The sequence below is a fragment of the Buceros rhinoceros genome, unplaced genomic scaffold (genome assembly GCF_000710305.1).
Source record: "Buceros rhinoceros silvestris isolate BGI_N320 unplaced genomic scaffold, ASM71030v1 scaffold14748, whole genome shotgun sequence".
NCBI lineage: Eukaryota > Metazoa > Chordata > Aves > Bucerotiformes > Bucerotidae > Buceros > Buceros rhinoceros.
In genome coordinates, this window is record NW_010427546.1 from 15336 (window position 1) to 39715 (window position 24380).

Here is a 24380-nt window from a genome sequence, read left to right on the forward strand (position 1 = left end):
AAGTAAAATAGCCCTTTCATGACAACTGAAATGGAAACCAATGAAGTAGCAATTTCAAGAAAACAAAAGGTAAACAGATATTAAGATGTCTATCCTAGGCTTCTCAAACACACAAGACTTGAAATGTAACCCTTTTTCGCACGATGCAAGACCTTCCTTAATAGTTAGATAGCAAAACCCACTGCACCATGCTGTTTCAGTTGGTGATCAAACATTTTAGCTCCTTCAAATACCCTATATAAATACTATTTGGCAGTGGCAGAATGTAGTCAGTTATCCCTGAAAAACTACCTGATCATGTACTTAGATACTATCACAAACCTGCTTGAGCAGTATAAATCTGGTTTGTAGTGGTTCTGAGTAGTATGTGGGCACTGGCTTAAAACAACAAAAGTCAAATGTTAACAGAAGTGCCAGAGCAGTGATCTGTGACACTTTAAGTTAAATGAATACCAGAAGAACTGAGCAGTGTTGTACCCTTTTACATCCCTAACCATTAACTGAGGATGGGGGATGGGGGGGTTAGGGCAGAAAGGAAAGGGCTTGTGAGCTTTCCATGACATAATCTTTCTTTGGCCACTGTGGAAGAGAGTCTACGGGGCTAGAAAGACCATTCACTCTGACTGTCAGGCAATGGTGTTCTTCACTCCTGCCTTCCATCAGAAGATAAGAATCGAGCCCTTGGACCACTGCTCTCTAGCATGACAAGAATGATAGTTTATGCAATGATATCCAGCCAGCTGAGAAAGTCAGTTTTTAGTAAGTCATTACTCACTGAACTTAGACATGCTGTGGGATTAGCAGGAAAGAAACAAACACTTGTTCAGTTTCAACTTTTGTTCCTGTGCTTGCAGGAACTCAGACTGCTGAGGTAGTATTTATATTGTCTACGTTTTTGAACTGGTGGAACATAAGAAATCAGAATTACTTTAATCTTGCCACTGATTTTTTTCCTTTTCACTCAACAAAATATAGGATTATTATGGAAGTTAGGGAACATACAGCATTTGTTAGCAGTAGGTACAGAAAGCAGCTCATGTCTACAAAGTTGACATTTTCCTGATGAACATATCTGCACTTTTGAGTAACCTAGATTATTAATTAAGCTTTTCAGTTTAGTGAAGGCCTAAGCCACTGTAGGCATTTCAGTTTAGTAAAGACGCAACTCTTTGCAGAAGTTATCTTTCCACCCACCAACTCTGCAGTGTTTTTTAAATATAAAAGAGTTAATACATTATCTCTGCCCCTTATCACTTAAAAAAATCAACTGACACTTTTAAAATATTCAATATAGACATATTTTTGTTCCATTATCTTATTGCTTGGAAACTGTGGGAATAACTGCAAAAGTACAGGCAATACAAATCAGTATTTAAATTATATATTACATGTTTATTATGGGTGCAAATTTTAAAAAATTCATATTTCATGAAAAATCAGAAGTATTTACAATTTTGTAAGATAAACTTGTATGCTCCAATTTACAGTCTGATGTAGTAACAATTCATAAAAATTCAGATCCTTTAGAGTTGTGTTTACAAATTTTTTTGGAGGCAGCTACAATGGATATTGCTGTATACACAAGCAAGAACCAGCTTGCTACATATGTCTTTTTTTTTTTAAATCAGATAGCTACATGTACTTTTTACATTGTTTTTGATTTTCTTTACAGAAAGTCTACAGAAACTTGTATGGCTTCAAAATTGTAACCTGCACCCAATGCAAATGCATGTATAATCCCCAAATGAAGACTAGTTTAAAAGTGCTGAAATACAACAACTTCATTTAATTTAGAAATGAAAGTAATACTTGATTAAAAATAGCAATATAGTTTCGAGCTTTCATTAATAAAATATTGCCATGTTAAACACAGTTCAATTGCAAAGCAGATTACAATTAAGATTCCAGTAAAAAGACTGTACCATTTTATGAGTTAGATTCCTGTTCAGTAGGATTAGCAAATTAAGAGCCAAATATACTCTTCCAATCAGATCTACAGTACAGTATGTGCTCAGTGCTAACAGTGGAACTCTTGTCTGCAAAAGTGTGTAGTATACATCAGAATTTATGTAGCCTCTGTGAAGCTTAATTTCTTGAAAAGCTTCAGCAGTCCAACTCATTACTGGTTTTGCACAAATTAGTTCAAGCACATTTTATTGTTTAAATAGAGAATTTGAAATAGATACTGGTATTCAAAATGGTCATATGAAATTCCCACGTGCAGTTTATTGAATTATTTTGCCCCAATACTTTTGAAGAAAACACTTGATAATACAAATACATAGAAGATTTTCTAAATTAGTGACTTGCTATAAAAGACATTACTAATATGCCACTTCCCTGTGCTTATGCTGTGGCAAGCAGATAAGATGACAATACAGATATTAGAATTGGTTGTTATAGAAAAAAATTAAACTGAGGGAAATGGCAGTACTTGTCATCCTGCTGCCCTAAAATACGCTTCTAAAATGCTATTCATCCCAAAGTACTCTGTTTACATTCACATCACATAACCCCAAAACCACTCCAAAGTCCAAAGGCTTGCAGTCAAAGTGAAGGGAAATGTTGTTTGCTTTTAAAAGCTTCCTTTTACCGTCTTCAGTGATTTTTCAGGATTCTCAGCTTTGGTGACATTAAAGTTACTATCTCAAAGTTTCAAAGTCTTGCATGACGCATCTCCCTTTACTACAACCGCATTTATTGCAATTACCCCATGAGGAAGTAATCCAGTATTTTAAACCTCTTTTAAAACAATGTCCAGTTTTTGCAGATCCGCCTTCTAAATAGATCTCAGTCAGAGGAGTTTTTATAAAGTTGTGTATATTATACAAACACTGTGCTTTCTTGATGAAGAGCCAAACTTTGAAAAAGGAAGTGAGGCACGTGAGTAACAAATTGGATAGGCACAGGCTTTTTTTAAAGGCACAAATGTTACGCAATTCATATAAAAATAAATTAAATCTACAGCATTAATTCAAACAATCACAACACCCATAAAATTTACTAACTGCAGAAGTGAATCTGCTGTCTTTTGCAATTTTGTAACACATTGCACTTACAAAAAAACCCCTATGTAAAACAACATACATGTTAATAATATATGATACATGGGCATCAAGTTACGTTTCTTTTATACGTCTCTAACTCAGCTGGTTTTCTGTCGTGAGTGGATAGAAGCACTACATGAGACTTCGCCTCTGTTTTCTTTAAAAACTGGCAGTTAAAGAGTCTGAAAATTAATATTACTTATGGAAAGCTCAAATATTTCTTACTTGCTCTCCTACATTTTTAGGTTTAATGTTTACAGTATAACATACAACTTCATACTTTCATTACAACTATGGATTACTATTTTGACTTCATCTATTATAAATTTACTGAACAAATTTTCCCAAATATTGCAGTTGATCATTTACAGACAGTGTTGAAGTTAACTTCAGTGCTAGTATAAAGTAATAAAAAGTTTGCAAAATGACTTTTAAAAGTGCATTTTCTGTTCTGTAGTTCAGCGTCAAAGTAAGTTGACATTTTGAAAAAATTAATGCATGTTAAAATAGTGTTTGAAAAATAGAGAGGGCAGAATAAGCTTCTTGCACTCCTTTGTTCCAATGACTTTCACAGGTACGTCAGCAGTCTGCCATATACCGTCCTGAAAAACAAAGGTAGGCTTTTTGCAGTCATTAGAAAAAACAGATTTTGTCAGTATTTTCCTGGGAGGAGTATGGAGAAACAAAAAAACCCCCAGTTTTCAGCTATGTTTTAATGAAAAGAAACTATTTATGCATCACTTATTTAACAGTTTCCTATTTTATAAATTATCACTATAGAATAAATAAAATTACGTCAAATATATAAGCATGTCAGTGTCTTACCAGTGGCAAATCTCTTCTTAAGGAGGGAAAGCCGATAGCCAGTGCCTATGAGCTCTACGTCTACTCCTGAAAGGGTGGTTCCTTCACTAATGAATTGCACTGCAAGTGTTGCTGGTTTACTGGGTCCTTCTGAAAGTTCAAATTTTGCCCTGAGGGATCCAGAACCTAGAAAAATAACAAAACTGAGAAGCTGTTTGTCTTGCAAGATCAAGACGATCTCCCCAAATTTTTAGTAGTAAGAAGTGAAACTAACATGGTGACCTTTGCGATCTATTCCTAGCAGCAGTCCTGCATAAATCTTCAAAGGAGATGAGAGTACAAGACTTTTTTTCCAATACTCTGTTTAAAACAATGACTAGTGAATGATTTAAAGAGAAACTATACACATTTCTGCAAGATTATACAGAATGTGTATATATATATACACATAGAGGTGGTCTTCTCTTTCCAGGCTTGTGGTTTCTTTATTAAACCTATCGTATTTACAAGGAAAACTGTGCTTTCATAATGCCCTTCACTAAATCATCAACAGGGCCAAAGGCCTTTCTTTTACACCACCAGTTCACAGGTCCACAGAGGCTTTGAGGATGAGATGCCTCCCTTTGGCTCCTGTTTCTCTGCTGCAGAAAAGATGCACCTGTGGAGGCTGCAAGGGGTGTGACATCAGCTGGACCTCAGGGAAGGGCAACTGGGCAGAGGACAACTATTGGCACCTTCCAAAATGCTACATAAGTCACCACTCTGAGCAGACGTGCGTAGATTAATCTTTTTCCTGGAGTCATATGTGGTCAAAACAATGAACCTCAAAACACTAGTCAAGAATAATCTCTTGTTAAGTCTATTTCAGCACAGGGTTTTTGGATCTTTTTTTTTTTTCCTCCCTCCCCCAATTCTTCCACTACCTCCTTCTACTTTATTTCAATTGTCAGTGTATGGAAAGACACAGCTATTAAACATACTTTCCATTGAATAATTGTTCATTTCCAAATAGCATTGATGTAATAATTTCCTACCCAGTCTAAACATTTAGAGCTACTAACTGCTTTGAGGGGGCTTTATTATTTTTCCTTTTATACCTAATTAATAAATTTATATTTTGACATCTCACTGTTAATGAAATCTCTCATGAGGAAATTAATTGAGCAAAAGGTGAACTGGTAAACAGGATACAGCATGAGAAGACATGTTAACAGGCATGAGGGCGCAGAGGCTAAAATGATTACCTGTTTACTGTTTTAATTTTTCTGTACAAAAAAACAAATCAAAAGAGTTCAACTTGCCTCCATTCTCAGACTTCTCTGAAATGCTAGATATTTTCCAATATGCTTTCATCTGGTCTGCGTTCCTGTAAGAGAAAGGTAGGTTAGTTATAAACACCAGTTTTAGCATATTATTTCCCTAGATTTACACTGCTATGTTACAGACTTCTCTACACAGTTTTATTAAAATAGTTTATCATTTTAAGGTTTGTGGAAAACTATACAAAACAAACAGGAAAAGAGAAGGGTGTGTCTGCACTGCCCCAGAGCAGCAGAGCTCTGAAGAATATACCACCTTTTTACACACTTAACACTGTCCTGTGGCCCGGCTATGGCTCCATATGCTAAAACCCTCCATAACCTCAAAGGGGAAGGACAAGCCACACGACCTGAAAGCAGTTTGAAAGTTATGTCTTCATGCTTCATGACGTGATATGAGGGAGAGCAATGTTGATTGCTCTCCCCTGCGTAACACTCCTAGCAGCATGGATTTTATTCCATTTCCATTCTAGCAGAACCAGTTGGCACAAATGGCAGAGGGTTTAAGTTAACTTCTGATGCTGTAAAAGGGCAGAAAAGGGCACCAACCACCTGAGCCTCTAAGCTGACAGTGCATTTTAACTCCTGGAGCACTTTGCAGCAGGTCCATCAAAGGGAAGTCAACAACTTAAAGCTCTGAGCAGCATGAAGTGCTGATAGGTTTGAAATGGCTTTTGGCATTAGTGTAGGAACGAAATGCTCACACAGTAGCACAGATGGCAGTGGTTACCTGCAGGGGTCAAGTTATAAAACATTTATTTTTAAAAAACCAAAACCTCACCACCCATTCCGCTAGACCAAACAGGCAGCAAACCACAAATACTAGAGCTGCCTGTGACGTGACTGGTTTGGGGTTTTTTGTTTGGTTTTTTTTGGGGTCAGCTTTCCAGGCTCGAAATTCTGGCCTTGGGTAGTTGCCTAGGTGAAAAAGAGAGAATCAGGATTCAAGCCCCTTATTCTGAAGAATCTGTAATGAAACTGTCACTACAATTTGAGTCTTCCTAACTAACACTGGGTGTTCCTGGTCTCAGTCAGGCTTCATTACACAGGAGTTTGTGGAAGAAGCCTGGGCAGGTAGACTGGCTCCACCAGTCATACTAGTCATGTTTTTCAAGCAGGATACTGCACTTACTCAAAATAAGCTTAAGTTGACTTGGTTAAAAGTATTGCTCCCTTGAAACACTAAGTCAAGAAAGTTTCAGACTTGCCAGGACTCTTTCCACCTAAAACAATACTGCATTATGACTTGATCCAATTACACATTTAAATGTATGGCCGCCAGAAACATCAGAACCTATCTGATAAATGCATTTGGTTTATTTTTCATCTGAACCTAAGTTTATAAGGTAAACTGATCTCTAAGTAACAAGGTTAACAAAGCCTAACTTCCTCAACTGGGTACTCTTTGCCCTCTTTACATTAAAAAGACCCTCTTGAAAAGAAACAGTCCATGAATTATGTTACAGTTGTAACGGCAAGTACCGACATGCTGCCGAACCACAGGCACAGCAGTTGAATCCTGTTCACCTTTTGCTCCAGGGATGTTCTGCTCTGCCTAGTCCTGATACTCTCTGCTCATTTTCACAAACCTGTAGAAACAATTACCTAAGACCTTTGTCTCGCTTTCAAGTGCTACTGCAAGTGCAGGCTTAGAAAGTGGTGGCAGCTAGCTGCTAGCCAGGTAATCATCTGCATGATGCTTGAATTGAGAGACAATTGATTGCTACCTGGCTTAGGCAGAGCTCCTCAGTTACTGAGGTTTGTTTTAAAACCATTTCAATTAGAAGCTAATTTTAGAGCTAGAACAATCCAGAAAGCTTTTTAAGAACTGCATTTTTTTTTACTCTCTCTATATAATCCATGTATATGTATATATTTGTACACACAGAGAAAATGGTTTTTAACCATTAAAAGATTTTGGTTTCAAATTACTATATTAAAAATGTCTATCCTGTCTATTGGCCAAAAGAAAGCAAACATTGGAAATTTCATAAAGGCTTGTATTATTACACAGTTGGAATGGGTGCATATTGTCTCAGTTTATGTGAATTGACTATACATGATCTGTTTGGACCAGAAAATGTCCTAAACATCTGATACTCTGCATTTTACCAGGACAAAAAAAAAGTAGTTGTTTCTTCCCATGAAATTTTTCAGGCTGCCTATGACACTAATGAATACACTGAAATGAGTCTGAAATAATAAAAAGAAAACTACCACTAGTACCATTTTGCAGGTGGAAGTGATTGCATATTTGTTACTCCGCCATCTACTGGTACCACAACCTGGACATTGGACAGCATACTGGGTGCATTCATAGACTCTGGATTGTATTTATAATCCACTCTCACATCAGTAGTGCTAGCATTACATTTCCAGTAAGTTGCAAGATTCAAGGGAGTTGACTGGATGCCATTTGAAGATACCTGTAAAAGAACAAACCATTGAAAGCAGCTTAATTAAAATATTCTTCTTTTGGGCAGAGTTAGGGAATGATGGTAATGATTATAACTAAATCCTGACAAAAGATGCAGAGAACAACTGACCTCTGAATCCTCACAGAATTCTGAAGACTGTTGTAGCCTAAAGTAATTGTTGTTTTTTAAAATTAAAATAATTAAAGAAATGGTTTGAACTCCCTCTGGCCCATGAGGCTCTTTCCCATTCTGGTTTTGTAAGTCAAAATAGTTTTGTTGTAGTCTTGTGTTCTGCCTCACACAAGAAGGATGCTTGTGGCAAAATGACTTCATCCTTAGCAGTTGCGTGCCATACCCATTAGCCTGCCCAAGCAGCCAGCAGCAGAGGGCAGAACCTCTCGTTATGGCACAGGGGGCCAACAAAACAGTTCCTACCTATTCGAATCATTATTTTCCTGCTGTGGATGGTTGGATGCTGCTTCTGTAGCTGAGCTTGTGCTACTGCCCTGTTGTATCTCTACCACCTTCCTAGTCTATTTGAGGAACCACCTATGTCCTGGTGCTCCCTCTTGCCTTTCCTTGGCAGCCCAGAACCCTTTCTATCTGCCAGGGCTTCTGCATGCCAAAGCCTCACTTTTCTTCAGCAGTAAAGATCTTAAATACCATTCTTTTGCAGTACTCATTTCTGTAATCCAAAGAAATGTTTCGTTCCTTCCATCTCTCTCAGGAATGCTGTGTGCCTAATATGCTTTTTTATAGATTCAGTATGCCAAGATTTTAACAAGATTTAAACAATATTGGGAGGATGTGGAAATTACAACGGTATTAATAGTTGGACTGACAGGTCATTTTGTTTTTTGATGTACAGTTGTCTCAGATGCTCAACCATCCAATGCATGCCTAGTAAATCCCTGTTCTCCCTTTGAGGTGAGCCCGTCTTGAATTTTCATGAAGATTTTTTATTGACAGCCAGAAATAGGTGAGGTTAGAAGGTGCCCTAGAGGTCATCTGGTCCAACTTAACTGCTCAAACCAGGCCACGTCAAGCCAGCTGCCCAGGACCATGTCCAGATGGCTTTTGAATATCTCCAAGGATGGAGAGTCCACTACCCCTCTGGGCAACCCGTTTCCTTGCTCCATCACCTTCACAAGAAAATTCCTGATGTTCGGAGGGAACCTCTTGCGTTTCTCTTTGTGCCCACTGCCTCTGGTCCTGTCACTGTGCACCACTGGAAAGAGCCTGGCTCTGTCCTCTCTGCACCCACCCTTCAGGTATTTGTATACATCCATAAGATTCCCCCAGAGCCTTCCCTTCTCCAGGCTCAACAGTCCCAGCTCTCTCAGCCTTTTCTCAAGGCTACCCCTCTGGGCAACCCGTTTCCTTGCTCCATCACCTTCACAAGAAAATTCCTGATGTTCGGAGGGAACCTCTTGCGTTTCTCTTTGTGCCCACTGCCTCTGGTCCTGTCACTGTGCACCACTGGAAAGAGCCTGGCTCTGTCCTCTCTGCACCCACCCTTCAGGTATTTGTATACATCCATAAGATTCCCCCAGAGCCTTCCCTTCTCCAGGCTCAACAGTCCCAGCTCTCTCAGCCTTTTCTCAAGGGAGAGATGCTCCAGAGCCTTCCTCACCTTTGTGGTTCTTTACTCTATGTCCATGTCTCTCTTGCAGTGGGCAATCCAGAACTGGGCACAATACTCCAGGTGTGGCTTCACCAGTGCTGAGGTAGAGGGGAATGATCACCTCTCTCTACCTACCTGCAATGCTTTGCCTAATGCAGCCCAAGAGACCGTTTGCAGACTTTGCAGGAAGGGCACATTGCTGGCTCATGTTCAACATGGCGTATCCCAAGGTGCTTTTCTGCAGAGCTACTTTCCAGCTGAGGGGCACCCAGCATTGCTCAGTGCGTGCAGTTGTTTCTCTCCAGGTGCACTTCTTGTTGTATTTTGTAAGATTCCTGTCAGCCCATTTCTCCAGCCTGTTGAGGTCTCTCTGAAGGGCAGCATGACCCTCTGGTGCATCAGCCACACCTCTCAGTTCTGTGTCATCAGCAAACTTGCTGAGAGTACACTCTGCCCTACCATGCAGATCATTAATGAAGCTGTTAAACAGGAAACTCCGTGTTGACCTCTGGGGTATACTGCTAGTTACTGGCCTCCAACTAGACTTGACGCCACTGATCATCACTCTCGGGGCCTGGCTGTTCTGGCTGTGGAATCAATCCACCTCAGTGGATCAGGCTCATCCAGCCTGTAACTCACAAGCTTCTCTATGAAAGTGCTATGGGAGATAGTGTTAAAAGCCTTCCTGAAGGCTTTTAAGTAGACAATGTGCAGTGCTCTCCCCTCACCCACCAGCACAGTCATTTCACCACAGAAGTTTATCAAGCTGGTCAAGCATGACTTTCCCTTGGTAAATCCATGTTGACTGCTCCTAATGACATTCTTGTCCTTTGTGTGTCTGTAAATGGTTTCCAGGATGAGAAGTTCCATCACATTGTGAGAGGTCAGAATGTCATCCATTCTCATATATTAAAATTCATCAGCTACAGCATCCAAAACTTATGCAGTTACAAGATCAAAACCAGTACAACTACAAACTCTAACAAAGCCTCAGCAAACCCCCTAGATTCAAGGAAAAATCAACTTTTCTAACGAATACCTAAAGAAGTACTGTTTGAAGCCTGCACTCATGAACTGGAGTGATGTGTAAGCAAGCTGAAATAGGTCATGAATCCAAGAGAATGACATGAAGCATAGGAGGAATGCACTAAGCCTGGGCAGAGCCCATGCACTGTAAACAGTGACATACTCAAGACTGGTCTAGATGAGGGATGACAGTTCATCCACATGCTAGCAGGCAAAGAACAACTCTTTTAATTCCTGTGTAGACATCAAATCTGCCAGGGTTCTTTAAAAAATTCCAAAGGGAAAAAAGTGCTTACCTGATACTTTAAAACATCCACATTGTAATAGGACGCAGATGGATTCTGCTCTGATAATTTCTTGAGGTAGACAGTTATAGCTTGCATGTTCATCCAAAAATCCTTAGTACTGGAGTCACTTTGCGACTGATCACTATCAAGAAAAAGAAAGGTAGGAGTCAGAAGGCAACAATGAGTTTTATTATTTTGGATGTCTAAAATCTAAGATCAGATCTTTCCCCCTTTTCACTAATTCAAGCAAGAATTTGATATAATGCTTTTTAACACATAATTGTACCTTCCTAATAATTTAAGACAAATTAACTGCTTGATGTATCTGGTAAAAATTCTCCTGCCAGGCTGTGGAGCAGTGAGTTTCCTCCACTGATGATCTGCATCACAAGATGGAGTTCATGCTGAATTTGGGTTTTACATTTAATAAAATATAATTTAAATACAATCAGGTGCTGTTGGGATGTGTGGGAGGTGGGGGTGATGAAGATCGTATTTGAAAAAGAGCATTATCCAATTTGGAATAAATCCTAAAATCGTAATTAGCTTGTTTTATGACACAGCTTCACTAATATACCGAATTAAGATTTGTGCTGTATGTGTTACCATACTTTCATATATTTGTAGAGAGTGTAAGCTTTCAAAATGTTTTCAATTTAAAGTGATTTTCAAATTATTATAAACCATTTTTCTCAGATACTTGTAGTTGCATTCAATCTGAGTAACAGTTTATTACATCACTTCTATGCGCAGGTAAAAGCGTGCATGACTGCAGAAGCGAAATCTTGCTTGGGAACTACTGGAGCATGGTGTTCTTTGGATCAAGAATATTTTCATGTCTGGTTGCATCAGGTTTATTTTAAAAAAAGCCTTTAAGAAAACTAAATCAGAAACAAAATTCAAATCACTTAGGAATCAAAGACCTCCTCTGAATGTCTGTAGATGCAGTGAGGAACTGCATCCATCCCTAAGGAGAAATGCAGAGTATACATGCAGAGCAAAAGCTAACAATGAGCACCTGGAACACAGTAACTACAATTGCAGGGGGTTGAATGTCCTAGAACAGTGACTTATGTAGCACTAGTCTGTCAATTTACTTAGAATTTGCTTTTCAGTATACTGTTCTGATTCGTGAAATTTCCATTTTCAATAAAAGATATAAACACTCATCACCACAGATGCCTTCCACAAATTACAAATATTAAACCAGTAGTAAAATCTGTCTGCTGCTCCACAATCAGGTGCAATTCCAATAAGAAATTCTGGCATCACCACAAATACCACTCTCATAAAAAACATTATCTCTATAAATACCAAGCAAATGATACCCTTTGCAGTATTATGAGGAAAAGTCAGGTTATTACTACTTTGGTTTAACTTTGTAAATATCCATTACATGCGGACTCTCTAATTAGAGGTGAGGCATTACAGCACTCAGACAAGAATACTAGATGCTTTCACTTCTTTGCAAAATACACTTTTTCAGTAGAGTTCACTCTGGCAGATACAATTCTGCTAACATTTCAGTTATAAACTGTGATGTCAAAAAGTGATTAAATTTAATTTTTTATAAATCATTCATTACATTAAGTATGAATGAACAAAATGAAATTAAATTTAAAAATGGATCCATATGGTTTGATTTTTTATTTCAGTAACTAAAAAAATGTAGCACCTAAAAGCATCTAACACATTTTCAAGTAATTTCTCCAGTAAATGAAAGAGAAACTGCTCAGCTGAAGCGGATCTCTGCAAAATAATTATAGCTTTTATAATTTTTTTAAGAAAACCTCAAAGTGCTGTGATTTCAACAACTATCCTACTCAATCAGGAGCCTTTTTTCTTAAGAATTGTCTCAAGCAGATACAGTTATGTAACAGATATAATCTCCTGTAGAAATGATACAGCTTCAAAATACACTAGTAAATAAATGACAAGAGATTAGGTGTAACTCCTGCTACTTTCTTCCATTTGAGGCTACTGTTTCATCACTTGATCCTACCATTGTTACTACTGTATAAAAAATAATTTATAAAATGCAGGTAAAAACACAGCTGCATTTACGAACTGTTATGGCTCCTGTTTTACTCAGCACAAGTTTCAAGTCCAGTAATCACTGAGATTTTTAATGGTGGCAATGGAGAGAACTGAGCTGAACAAGATTAATTTAGGAAATTAAATTATGAGAAAGCAAATGAACAAGACTGTAGAGAATTCTCATTTACATTAGCAACAACTCACACTTTACAAATTACATAGTTTACTGTTATATTAAATAATATAATAAACCAAAACCTGTATACAAGTTGTGCATTTGGGAGAATCTGCTCTAGTTTGCTTGTGTTCTTCACCCTGAAGCAGAGCACAGCTGGAGATGGGTTGCTGGTAAAGACTTTAATAATCCCACTTGGGAATGATACTGTCATATCACCAGTAATCTTCACAATGCATCTAGAAGAGAATGAAAACATTAGTTTAATTGCAACTCTTACTGCCTAGTTTTAACACTCACTTTAAAGCAATCACTGTACTTTCATCATCTGATGAACTGAATTAAAAACAGAAAATCAATTTCAAATGAGGGTAATGTGACAAAGTACTGTCACTTTCAACTTGGGAGTCAGGTGAAATAAGTGAAGAACAAAAGTTTAGCTGGCTAAGCATACAGTAGTCTTGGAGGATATTTTTCAGGCTTTGAAAACATGGCACAACTATGCTTAGGCAAAGCCTAGGTAGCATAGCAAGGGATATGACAGAAGAAATGAGGTGCTTGTAGCTGCCCAAAATTACATGTAACACCTACATGACTATGATAAAAACTCTTCTCACTTTCAGCGTTCTCACAGAACACATTTTTGCAAAGCAAAATGTACATACGTACTCCTAGCAGGATGCAGGCACTACAGAGCAATAAGCCACTGTTGTGATTTATACAGGGAAAAAAACCCAACCCTTTGAATCCCCCTTCTCACGTATATCCATTTCTCTCAAGATATTAAAACCAGTGTGTTTTCTTATTGTCACTCATTACATTCAAAATAATTCACTATTTAACTAACTTTGTGGGATCTGCTCCTTTAAAGTAGGCGTTAACTGATTCAGTAAGGGCTACTGCAACAGGCAAGGTGTCCTGGTTTCCAAGGCTGACAGGGCTGGGACCACGTGAAACACCTAGAATACATACAGCAGGTTTAATTTGCAAAAGGCTTAGCAATAGATTTCAGAATGGTTGACTACATCTGCAGTTTTCAAGACTACAACCATCAAGGTCACAGTAGCATCTGAAGTACTACTTGGAAACTGTGTAGAAAAATATAAACATAGTACACTACAGTCGTACCATCAAAACACTGCTTAGCAGCCTAAGAAAACAGGACTATCAGTATGACATTATGTAAATGGACAGACACAAGGAAATACACGAGACAGAGGAACACTGCATTAAAATGGCTACTGATGGAAGTGAAGCACACAGATCCAAAGCAAATTAGACATTGACTAGAATGCTTAAAAAAAAAAAATCCTTACTGTATGCTTACTGAAGGGAAAAATGTATAATAAAATCATCACAGAAATGCAAAGAATTCACTTGCAGTATGCATGAACTTAAACGCGAATACATTAAAATTACCCCACATCAGTGAACTGTTGAACATGCTAAGGCTTGTTGAAATTTGCGTGTGCAATTGACAAAACTGGTTGTCAGGGGATTTGACTTTTCACCAATTTTCTATATGTGTACTGAATATAAAAGACAATACTGGAAGATACGTCTTTTCATTAGTGCAGCAGTGTAGTGAAGAGCATCTTAGCAATTTTTTGTACCACTGTTCAAATAGTCTGTATTCCATAATACTACCTGTCACAAGAGAGTAACAATTTCTTATTTCATGAGCAAAATGAGAAATTTTTCTTTCATACCCATAAAACAGAAACAAAACACTTCTGTATAACAGTACTCATGGCAAAACTCATGGCGTTACTCTAAAAGAGTGGCTGTGCCTTCTGAGCTCTTTCAGAAGCAAAAAGGAAGTTGGGGACCTTGTTCTCACAGAAGGTCCAGTATATGGTAACAGACTTAACTTCAGACATAAATGAAGGAAGTAATAATAATAAGAGAAGGAGCTGGTCTAATTCTGCTACTTCATATCTTATTCTCCATCATGATTTCTTGCCTAAGGTAGTAATGTGTTCAGAATACTTCTGAGCACCATAAAAAAAAATCTTAGCAAAACATTTAGGCCTCAGACTGAAAGCGATACTCCAGTCACAGGTGTCCAAACCCCCAAATTCTTAGATGAACGCAATATTATGGTGCTGGCTACAAAACCCCATTTTATTAATTTTTTCAGTATGAGCAGTAGGTTGCTTTTATTTATTCTTTCAGACAATACATGGGTCATGTTTCCAAACTTTTCTTTCTCTCCCAGAAAACTACAAATAAGCACTGCAAGTCTCCACAGACTCAGCAATCCAGAAATCATGATTTCAAGAAGCATATGTGCAATAAAACAATGAGTTAACAACAACCAGAAATTCTGTCTGATGAAACACTGAACTCCAGAAGTATTCACCACTAAAGCCAAAATATGCACTCAATGGATGCGGCACTATGGGTGCTGGAGTGTTTTACTGTCTTTTCCCCCCATTTACTATGGAAAAACAAACAGCTGCAGAACAGATAGGAGGTGATTATTCTGTATTAATTATGCCAAATTGTCTACAGATGTACAAATTATTTTTAAATTTTTTACTTGTAATAGCCTTGTGTATATTTTTTATATTGCTATTTGAAAATTATGCAGAGTAACACAAATACATAGATGATATTCCTATCGGTAAAAGACAAATACTGATTTTTTTGACTGAAGAGTGTAGTTTATTAGGAATTCCATCGCTATCTGTACTTTTTTTTGGGAACACCAAAGCAAATATATATCTATATATATATTTCTCTGAGATCTATTTGAGGGACTACAAACAAGATAGCTTCTTTCTTATTCGCTCTGCCCCCCCTGTTTATCACCCTTTAATTCATAAAATTCTACACATTCTCCTAAAAACCAAGAAATGGAAACCAACATAACTGCTTAACCTAACTCTGGAAGTCATTGTTTTGTTGCCTTGCTGCTGAAAATACAATGCAACGCAGTGATACCCAGCTTCAGTGCCTTCCACACGTGCTGCAAACTCTCAGAGGAATGGGACATCATAGAGCTGTGTTATGCAGCCTTGCCGCATCTCAGGCTGCAGCCCAGCTCAAGACTCCAGGACTAGAACTTTCGGCGGTGACAGCAAAGCTGGCTTTGATGCTCTGCCACTTGTCTCAGCCCTAACCGCCAGTAACAGCCCTGAGCTGTGCTGACACAAGAGCTAGTGACACAACCATGCCAACAGTTGCATTGACACACTCAAGTTGGTTGCCAAACCGCAGAATAAAATACTTCATCACTGGTCTTAAAAAGGGCAGATAAATAAACAAACCCCATCAAATGGTTTTAGTTTAGTTTAGGAACAAAGATTTGGACAATCTTAATATTGGCTAAACAGCTGTCATGGAAATAACATGTATTTTAAAAAGGGATTACCTTTATTATGTGTATCTTTGAAGATAAGTATTATACGTAAATACAGAAAAGAATTTACCTGCTTGTCTTACAAGAACAAGGATTGTCAAAGTAAAAATGTATTCACTTTTCTTGAAAGAAAGTAGCAATGACAAACCGAAGAAGCAAGGTCAAGTTTCAGCTTGTTTGAGGAGGACAAGAATAGATAGAAGACTACATTACATAAAAGTGGTTACATCAAGTTTTGGTGTTTTCAGCAACATATACCTTGTTAAATAGTCGACTTTTCAAGCTACGTGTATCTGCCAGATATCAGAAATAGCTGAAGAAATTTGTTTCAAAAGAAATACAAGTTTATCATATGTAGTGTATTAGGACGATTAGTTAACATGTAAATTTGCTTTGAGTACAATACCTGCTGGTGTCTCACAAAGCTTTTCAACTGTAGGAAGATTTCCAATCAAAAGATCATCCTCTATTATATTTCAATGAAACAAAACAGTGCAAGAAAACAAAATATTTCAAGCAAAAATACATGTTAAAAATTAATATATATAAAAATACTTTGCAAATTAAAATAAGGCTAAAGCATAAATGAAACTTTCAATTATGCATACCTTAAAGTTTACTTGGAAAAAGGTCATTAGAGTCAACTCTCCATTATTCAAAACAATTGGGTAAGGGAAACAATGGATTGTGCAAAAGTCAAAGAATACACAGAGTAGTGCAGAGCATATCCTCATGTCCCAAAGTCATTCAGCTGTCTGTGCTGACCTTCCTAGCTCTCCAGGACTATTTAATTCATACAGTCAGTGCAGATGGAACTGGCCTTGTTTGGTTTTGCTAGGCCAGGTTAATAACCATATCAAACCTTGGTGTCAGCACACACTTCCCTACTTCCCTACTTCCCTCCTCAACTCACAATTTCACTCTGTCACTGGCTCCAACAGCACAAACAGTCAAAGCTGGGGCTTATTGATACTGCTGCCACCAACTTACTGTTACTTAGCATCAGAGCTAAGGCCTGAGGGTGTGAGCCTGGATGGACCCTGGCAACCAGAATATCAGTTACCTTTCTGTGATGCTTATCAGTGTTTGGGAAACTGATGGATACTGAACTGTAGCAGCTAAAGCTAGGCAGACCTTACCAGCTTTGGTCCTGCACAGGCTGGAAGCAGCTACACTGCTTTCAGTGCAGAACTCTCACTAGAAACTGTGCAGATGCTCTCCTGAGCTGCTGAGCCTGAGCAAGGAATCCTTGGCATCAGTAACCTTCACAGATAACTGAGTGACATTCACAGAAAACTGAGTATTAACTCAAGAATCTAATTTAACTTAGGACTAAAGTGGTAACAGTGTTCAGGAATGAAATCAATTCTGCTTAAGAAACAAGTTAAAATGAATTGGAAAAAAACCCCCCAAAACACCACCCTACTAAGTTTCCTCTTCATTTGTTATAACCAAATATAATAACTGAAGGACTGTCCTTTAAAAACATCAGAAAACCTTGTTAAATTAATGACAATAGTTTAAGACTAATTTGCTTTTAATAATAATTTTGTTTGTTTGTTTGCTTTGGTTTTATAAACACCCCTGTTCAACTTACATTAATTTGAAGATTTTTTTTTTTTTTTGAAACCACAATTACAGGATAACAAACAATATAAAAAGAACACAAAAGAACTCAATTTTATGAATGTTTATATTAATTCAAATTTACCAGTATCCCAAAATATTTCTGCACCTCTACAAGAACATCTTCTGAACAAACACAAGATAACTTGTTGTACTCAATGAATGGATATACAAGCATACCATATAAGAATTAATGGAATATTAATTTTGAAATACATTTCCGTGAAGAACACGCCACAGTTGGATCAATGGTCTAAATCTAATTAAATCCACTGCCCTGTCTCCAAGTGTCATTTAGAAGCAGATATTGCAAAGGATGCTTGAAGTACCTATACTTGAATGACATACGGAAAAACTAACTCCAGCAAATGGTTTTTCTAACAGGTGGAACCTAGAGGAAGAATTATGTTATTTCTAAAAGAAGTGAAAATGATTAATTTAACTTACCAACTGTAGGTGTGTTTGCTGCACTGAGGGAAGCAGAAGAGGATATTGAGGAAATGCTCTCTGCACGTGCCAAGGGAGCTGCAGGCGGCGGACTTGAGTTAGAGGTCAATGGAGGGCTGAATGGCCTAGGCTGAACAAGAGAGATGATGAGACTATTACACAAAGTGTTTTTAGAAAGGTTAAAAAAAGACTGTAAATAGAAGAGTTCTTCATTTCATGCCCAAATCAATTTCATAGCGTTTCTCAACATAGTTCCTTTAATGCTTTATCTACCCTAGTTTTTAGTGTAAGACAGAAAACCCTCATTTTCCATTGGAATCAATTCCATTATTTCATAAATCATCTTTTTTTTTTTTCCCCTGGGTAGTTAAATCTCATATATTTGATTATGTAGCAGACTGTCAATAATTTTGCTGTAAAACCATAGCAGAACCTAAGCCCTGTGTATATGTTCAGCAAATGTAGATTTACAGAGCTAAAGGAGAGTTACTGACAAACTGGAAGAGAGTCCAGCAGAGAGCAACGAAGGTAGTTGGGTCTGTGATATGTGAGAGTGAGGGACAGGCTGAGAGTGAGGGACAGGACCTGGGTTTGTTCAGCCTGGAGAAGAGAAGCCTAAGAAGGGATCTACTAGCAAAAGAAGGCACAGTCAGGCTCTTCTCAGAGATGCAACAGCTACAGCAAAGGAAATTTCACCTGAACTTAGGGGAAAAAATTCCTTCTTGTAACCTTGTGGTTAAACTTTGGGACAGGTTGCCCAAAGAGTTTGTAGGATCTCCCTCTCTGGAGATTTCCAAAACTCAGGATGTCACTGACCCACCTGATGAAATTTTGATTTTGAAGTTGGCTCTTCTTTGAAGGACGGGGTTGGCCTAAGAGATCTTCAAAAGTCCCTTCCATCCTGTATCTCTGGATGGTTTTTATGATTCACTGTCCTTAACTGTTAAGGTATTAAACTAACTAATGATCATTTTGGGATTAAACTATCTAAAACATACTGGAACTCCTGAAGCGTCTAGTTTGGCTGGGTAACTGGTTGTTAGGTTTTTTCTACTTTAGTTCTATTACACTTGTTGCTGAGCACGTGGCTTTTATACAGACCATGCGAATTGTAAAACGATTTGATACATAATAAAGACAATCAGCAATCTTCCACTTGTACCCAGATAATAGCCAATTTCTAAAACAACAGCATAAAATTAAGGTAGCTTTGTGCAGAATCATACTTTATAGCTAAACAGTACCAGATAAATTCTTCTTTTTATTTACGATGACATGAAGATCAGATTCCTTAGTCTAAGAGCAATCTTATACTGAAATAAAAAAGAATCTCAAAGTGAACCATGTTTTGACCTTACAAAAATGTTTAAAAATATTTCCATTTTGTCAAAACATAAGACCAGAATTTTGTCCATAACAAGAAAATGGTGAAAATACCTTGCTACTTTGAATGTTACCACGGTAACATTTTTCCAAGTCAGTAAGTCAAATGAAATGCAAAGGTTCCAAACATTCACAGAGGAGATTAAGCATGGTTTGGTCTGATATGCTCTCTGGCTATCTGCATTCTTTGCCACATTCCTTATCGGCAGGCGGACCTGTACTGCAGGCAGTGAACAGAGATGAAGGCAGTGTGCAACCTCTCAGCATCCCGATGGGGAGCTGCTGCAATCTGCCACCTCCCTTCTCCACCAACCAGCACCAAGGGCACGGAGAAGTAATAGCAGGGCTACTTGTGTCAACACGTGACCGATAAAAATCTGCTTAAATACCACTCATTCCCCAAAGCTTTGGTGATATCCCTAAATCAACGGAGCTTTGTTAATAACTTTGCTAGTATTGTACATTTTGAGAATTCATACACATCCTATCTTTTCATTATCAAATAATTGTTTTCTTCCACTAAGAAAAATCAGATTGTGAAAAAATTATGTTCTGGATCTTTGTAGTTCTGTTAAAAATTATTTTGTTATAGTAATATAGTTATCATGAACAACTTCCATGCCTACGTGGAAATGGTGAAAAATATGCTTATGTGATTCCTTGAATATTGGCTAGAAAGTGACTCACTGTAACAGTGTAAATGAATGTTATATCTAAAATCAAATTACAATGGAGAATTAAAAAACCCAATCAATACATACTATTTCATTAATCCCACTAAGTTTCCCGGTAGAGAGCTTTGGTCTTGAAGCAGGCCTTGGAGGGGGTACAATGGTGCCTACAGGAAGAGGAGTTATGGGCCTTGCTGAAAGAAAGCAAATTTAAGGAAATAAATATTAGAAAGTTTACAATGAACATAAATATATTCTCAATTGAATAGAATAACTGGAAGTTAAGTTTCTATTAAATGTTCCTATTTTACAAGCTCCATTTTGTAAAGTATACCACTAATCGAAAATGCTTTTAAAATAGGGCCAAGCTGATACCCTGAAAAGTGACTCTAAAAATGGCATCATGGGCTTTCTCTTTGCTCTGAAATCATTTTATACCAACTATTCTTGGAGGTTTGTATGAAAAAACACAGTTTTATTCTAATTTCCTTTGCTAATCTATGTGGATTCAGAATACAGGTCTCACCACAAACGGCAAATTTAGTGGATATTCATATTTGGTCCAGGCTGACATGGCATACCTCTGTTTACACCAAATTTTGCCCACTGATATCCCATTAACCAGTGTAACAGATAACTTACTCTGTTGATTGTAAGAGCACACTAACTCCTTATTATCTGATAGCTGAGCTATCAGAAGTTAAAAGCTGCTGAAAAAAATGCTGCCCCCATGTCCTTCTGAACCTAACAGAAACAACCAACAGACAGTGGCAGCAGTATGAGGATGCCACTTTTACGAAGTCACTTTTCTGAATAGGACAAATAGAACCGTATTTCAAAGTAAATGTTAGGTCTCATCCAGTGAGTATGCCAGACCTAAAACAAACTTCAAAATGCACTGAAATCCTAAGATACAACTATGTTGTTGCAGCACATGCTATATCTCCCTCAAATTATTCTGCATGGTTTTTTTTAATTAAATCAGTTAATGATATTTAAATGCAGCTTTTAAATACAGAGTCTTCTCAGGCATTCAGCATAATTCTGCTGTTGTTTTAGCATGGGAGTTTCTTTACTGACTTATAAGTCAGAAAGAAATTTGACTAATACTGACCACATCCGCCTTAAAAGTTGCAAACTCAAATGTCTCCAGATAAATTAACTTCCAAAATATCAGTGACTGTAAAATATCAGTATTTACTTTAAAATTCTTAATGTGTTCCAAGACAACAGTACAAGCTAAACACTGAACAGTCTGCTGCAGTACCACAGGTATTCAGTGACTCATGACACAGTTGCCCAAATGCACTTTTCCTTTGCCCTCTAACTGTGTTGCATTACCCTGATACCATCCACACTTCAAAATACTGGGCGTTAAAAAGGAACAGTTTAAAATCCAATTTATTTAACTTTACTTAATCTGAAAATATCTATATAGAGCCATTTAGGAATGGAATTGTTTTTGCAAATTCAATTACTTAACCTTTGAGATCTCACTGCTCGCTGACATCCCACAAAAATACATTCCTATTTCTAGAAAAGCAAAGCTCTGCATAGTTACGAGAAAGCAATGCCTTTAATGGAATAACTTAATTTTTCTTCTTATTTCAAGCTGAATATTTACTTCATTGTCCGAACTTTCAAGGAAGATCGTGATACCAAGCAGTTTAGTACATTCTAAGTAAGAAGATGAGTTAACTTTAAACATCAGGTGAGTGATAATAACAAAAATAAATGTAAGTCCAAAGCTTGCTTTTTGGAGTCAGTTATTAGCAAAGAGCAGCACACAATGCATGCTTGCCATACCCTTATTTGTATGAGCACAAGAAGACACTAAACTATAGTCCAGTAGTGCTGAAGATGAGGAGGAAGAAATTTCAGCAGCAGTGCCAGTTTCTTCAATGAACAATTGTTCAGGGCATATAGTATTATTGAAAAGGTCACTTTGATCCTCAGAAGAATTCCCGAGCAAAGCAGGAGAGGGAAGGCAGGCATTTTCAGTTTTAAAATACAATCTTTGGGTCTCCTTGTCTGTGCTTGTGTATCTAATTGTAAGAAGTTCATCAGCAAAGGAAATCCACTGACTCTGAGGCCGTGAAACACAGGATAAAGTACTGGTACTCCCTGATGGTGCTGCTGTAACACCAGATTTGCACAAAGCACTAATGTTAAAGTCTGGTGAGGATGGGCTTGTAGACCCAGAATCTGTCTGATGTCCAAGCAAAGACTGAGATACTCTACACCCAGGCAAATCAGTGGTAGATGAAGACGAGCTCATACAGTGCTCTTTAAGTGTAGCTGAAGGAAAAGGGAAGAATTGAAACTAGGACCAACACTGAAAAGATAAAAATTTCAATATTTGAAAAGGTATTCAATATCCACTCCATAAGGGTTACTAGGCAGTATGAAAAATAACTGCTCTGCTAGGCTAAAAATCCCACCACTTAAAAATAAAATTAAAAAAAAAAAACAAAACTAAAACACCCACCCACATATCACAAGTACTTCAGTCATACTGCCAACCATGTCACTCTCCATTCTTTAAGTAAGCCTTAAAGTAATTTATTAAGTTGCTCCCTACTTAAGGTCTTAGTTCTCATCACCTTCCTTATTCCTCTAACTTCCTCTCTGTTGCGGTTTAACTTCCTTTCATCTTGTCTTTTCCTTCTTGTGTCCTACTCCGTTTTTGTTTCCTCTCCATAACTTTTTGCTTTCCGTTTCTTTCATCAAACTATCCTGTTCCCTACAAACATTTCTGTCCTCTTACCCTTAACATTTGCAATGGGAAGGCCCATCATAAATGGCTGTCCAGTGAATGCATGAAGACAATGCTGTCATGAGATCCTGTTTGATATTCTTCTGCTTTTATCACCTATGTGAGTAACTACATGTATAAGGCATCATTCTCCCTCCAGTTTATTTCCCCTCTCATCCTATTCAGGCTGCTGGAAAACCGGAGTGTTCCAGAAGTATTCCCTGCACTTGGGCTGTTGTCTGTTGCCATAGATGACAACAGATGCAGGAAATGCAAGGTTAGTCAATTCTCAACATCTTGCAGACTGGCAAAGCTTGGAGCAACAGCAGAGTGACATAAAGAACCAAAAAAGAGAGCCACACACTTAAAAGTTCAGGTGTACTCTTACCAGTGGTCCTTTTGCCATGAACAGATACATTCTCTAAACCCACAGTTTAAACCCAGTTTTTTAACACAGCTTTCTCTTTCTTACAGATAGTTTAAATATCACTCAAAGGCTTAAAATACTGCTATAAATCCTATTCAAAAAGCAATACATAAATGTTGAAAACTATTTTAAAATTATATATGGATGAAAATGAGGAAGATGAACAAAACTAAGCATTTTTACAGTACCAAAAGCTGGCAAAAAAAATGTCTCTTGTGTTTGTTCAAGATAACAAAGTTAGCTTAAACTTCTAATAAAGCAGGATTATTCATGGATGACCAAAGTTTACTTCTGTGCTGCATAAATCGCTGTCTGCTCAAATACCATGGTAGTTTAAGCATTCAATGATTAACATAGAGTTACGAAACAATATCCAAAGAAATGTTTTAACAGTAAAAGAAAAAAGTAATCCATGAGACATGCTACTTCATGATATGCAGTTATCCTGTATACAAAATGACTAATTTATGTAATTTAACTTTTGGATTGAGATTTTCAAAAGCTTTGAGCATAAGCTTACCTCTGTTAACCTTTAAGTTGAGGATAAAACACTGATTTCAAGGAAAATACAATCAGAACAAAGCTGTGTAACTTTTACAGTCTTTAGAACAAACTTTAGACTATTAGAACCTGATTTAAAGAACAATATAACCTACATCAATCCAATATTTTTTCCCCCCAAAATGTATTAGTGATTCATTACACTTTAGAACACCCATTTTCTACTGAACTCCATGGGTTGTTTCACGAATGTAAATATCTTAGTAAACGCCTACAACAACAATCTTTAAATGATTATTTAGCAGATAAAATTTGCCAAGGCCAGTATCTTATAGCTAAAATAAAATTATGCCCACAGTGTCAATACTGTTTCCACCAATTTAAATGAAACAGAGAGCTCTGAGCGTAAGCCTCTTCTGGGTGAGGACTTAGGTTAGATTACCGCCCTCCCCACACCCCCACAGTCCCCC

The 24380-nt window shown here is 37.5% G+C and overlaps 1 protein-coding gene across 1 annotated transcript in view; it reads right to left on the bottom strand.

Moving 5' to 3' along the window:
- Positions 1–3626: 3626 nt before the first annotated feature.
- Positions 3627–24380, bottom strand: part of FCHO2 (FCH domain only 2) — a gene marked incomplete at its 5' end in the record, with an annotated part of 25727 nt that continues 4973 nt past the window's right edge. The window contains 9 exons of the mRNA XM_010141948.1: positions 3627–3649; positions 3873–4037; positions 5153–5217; positions 7397–7596; positions 10534–10666; positions 12820–12975; positions 13584–13695; positions 18174–18303; positions 20318–20421. Coding sequence (XP_010140250.1) covers positions 3627–3649; positions 3873–4037; positions 5153–5217; positions 7397–7596; positions 10534–10666; positions 12820–12975; positions 13584–13695; positions 18174–18303; positions 20318–20421 — 1088 coding nt within the window. The remainder of the gene's footprint in view (positions 3650–3872; positions 4038–5152; positions 5218–7396; positions 7597–10533; positions 10667–12819; positions 12976–13583; positions 13696–18173; positions 18304–20317; positions 20422–24380) is intronic.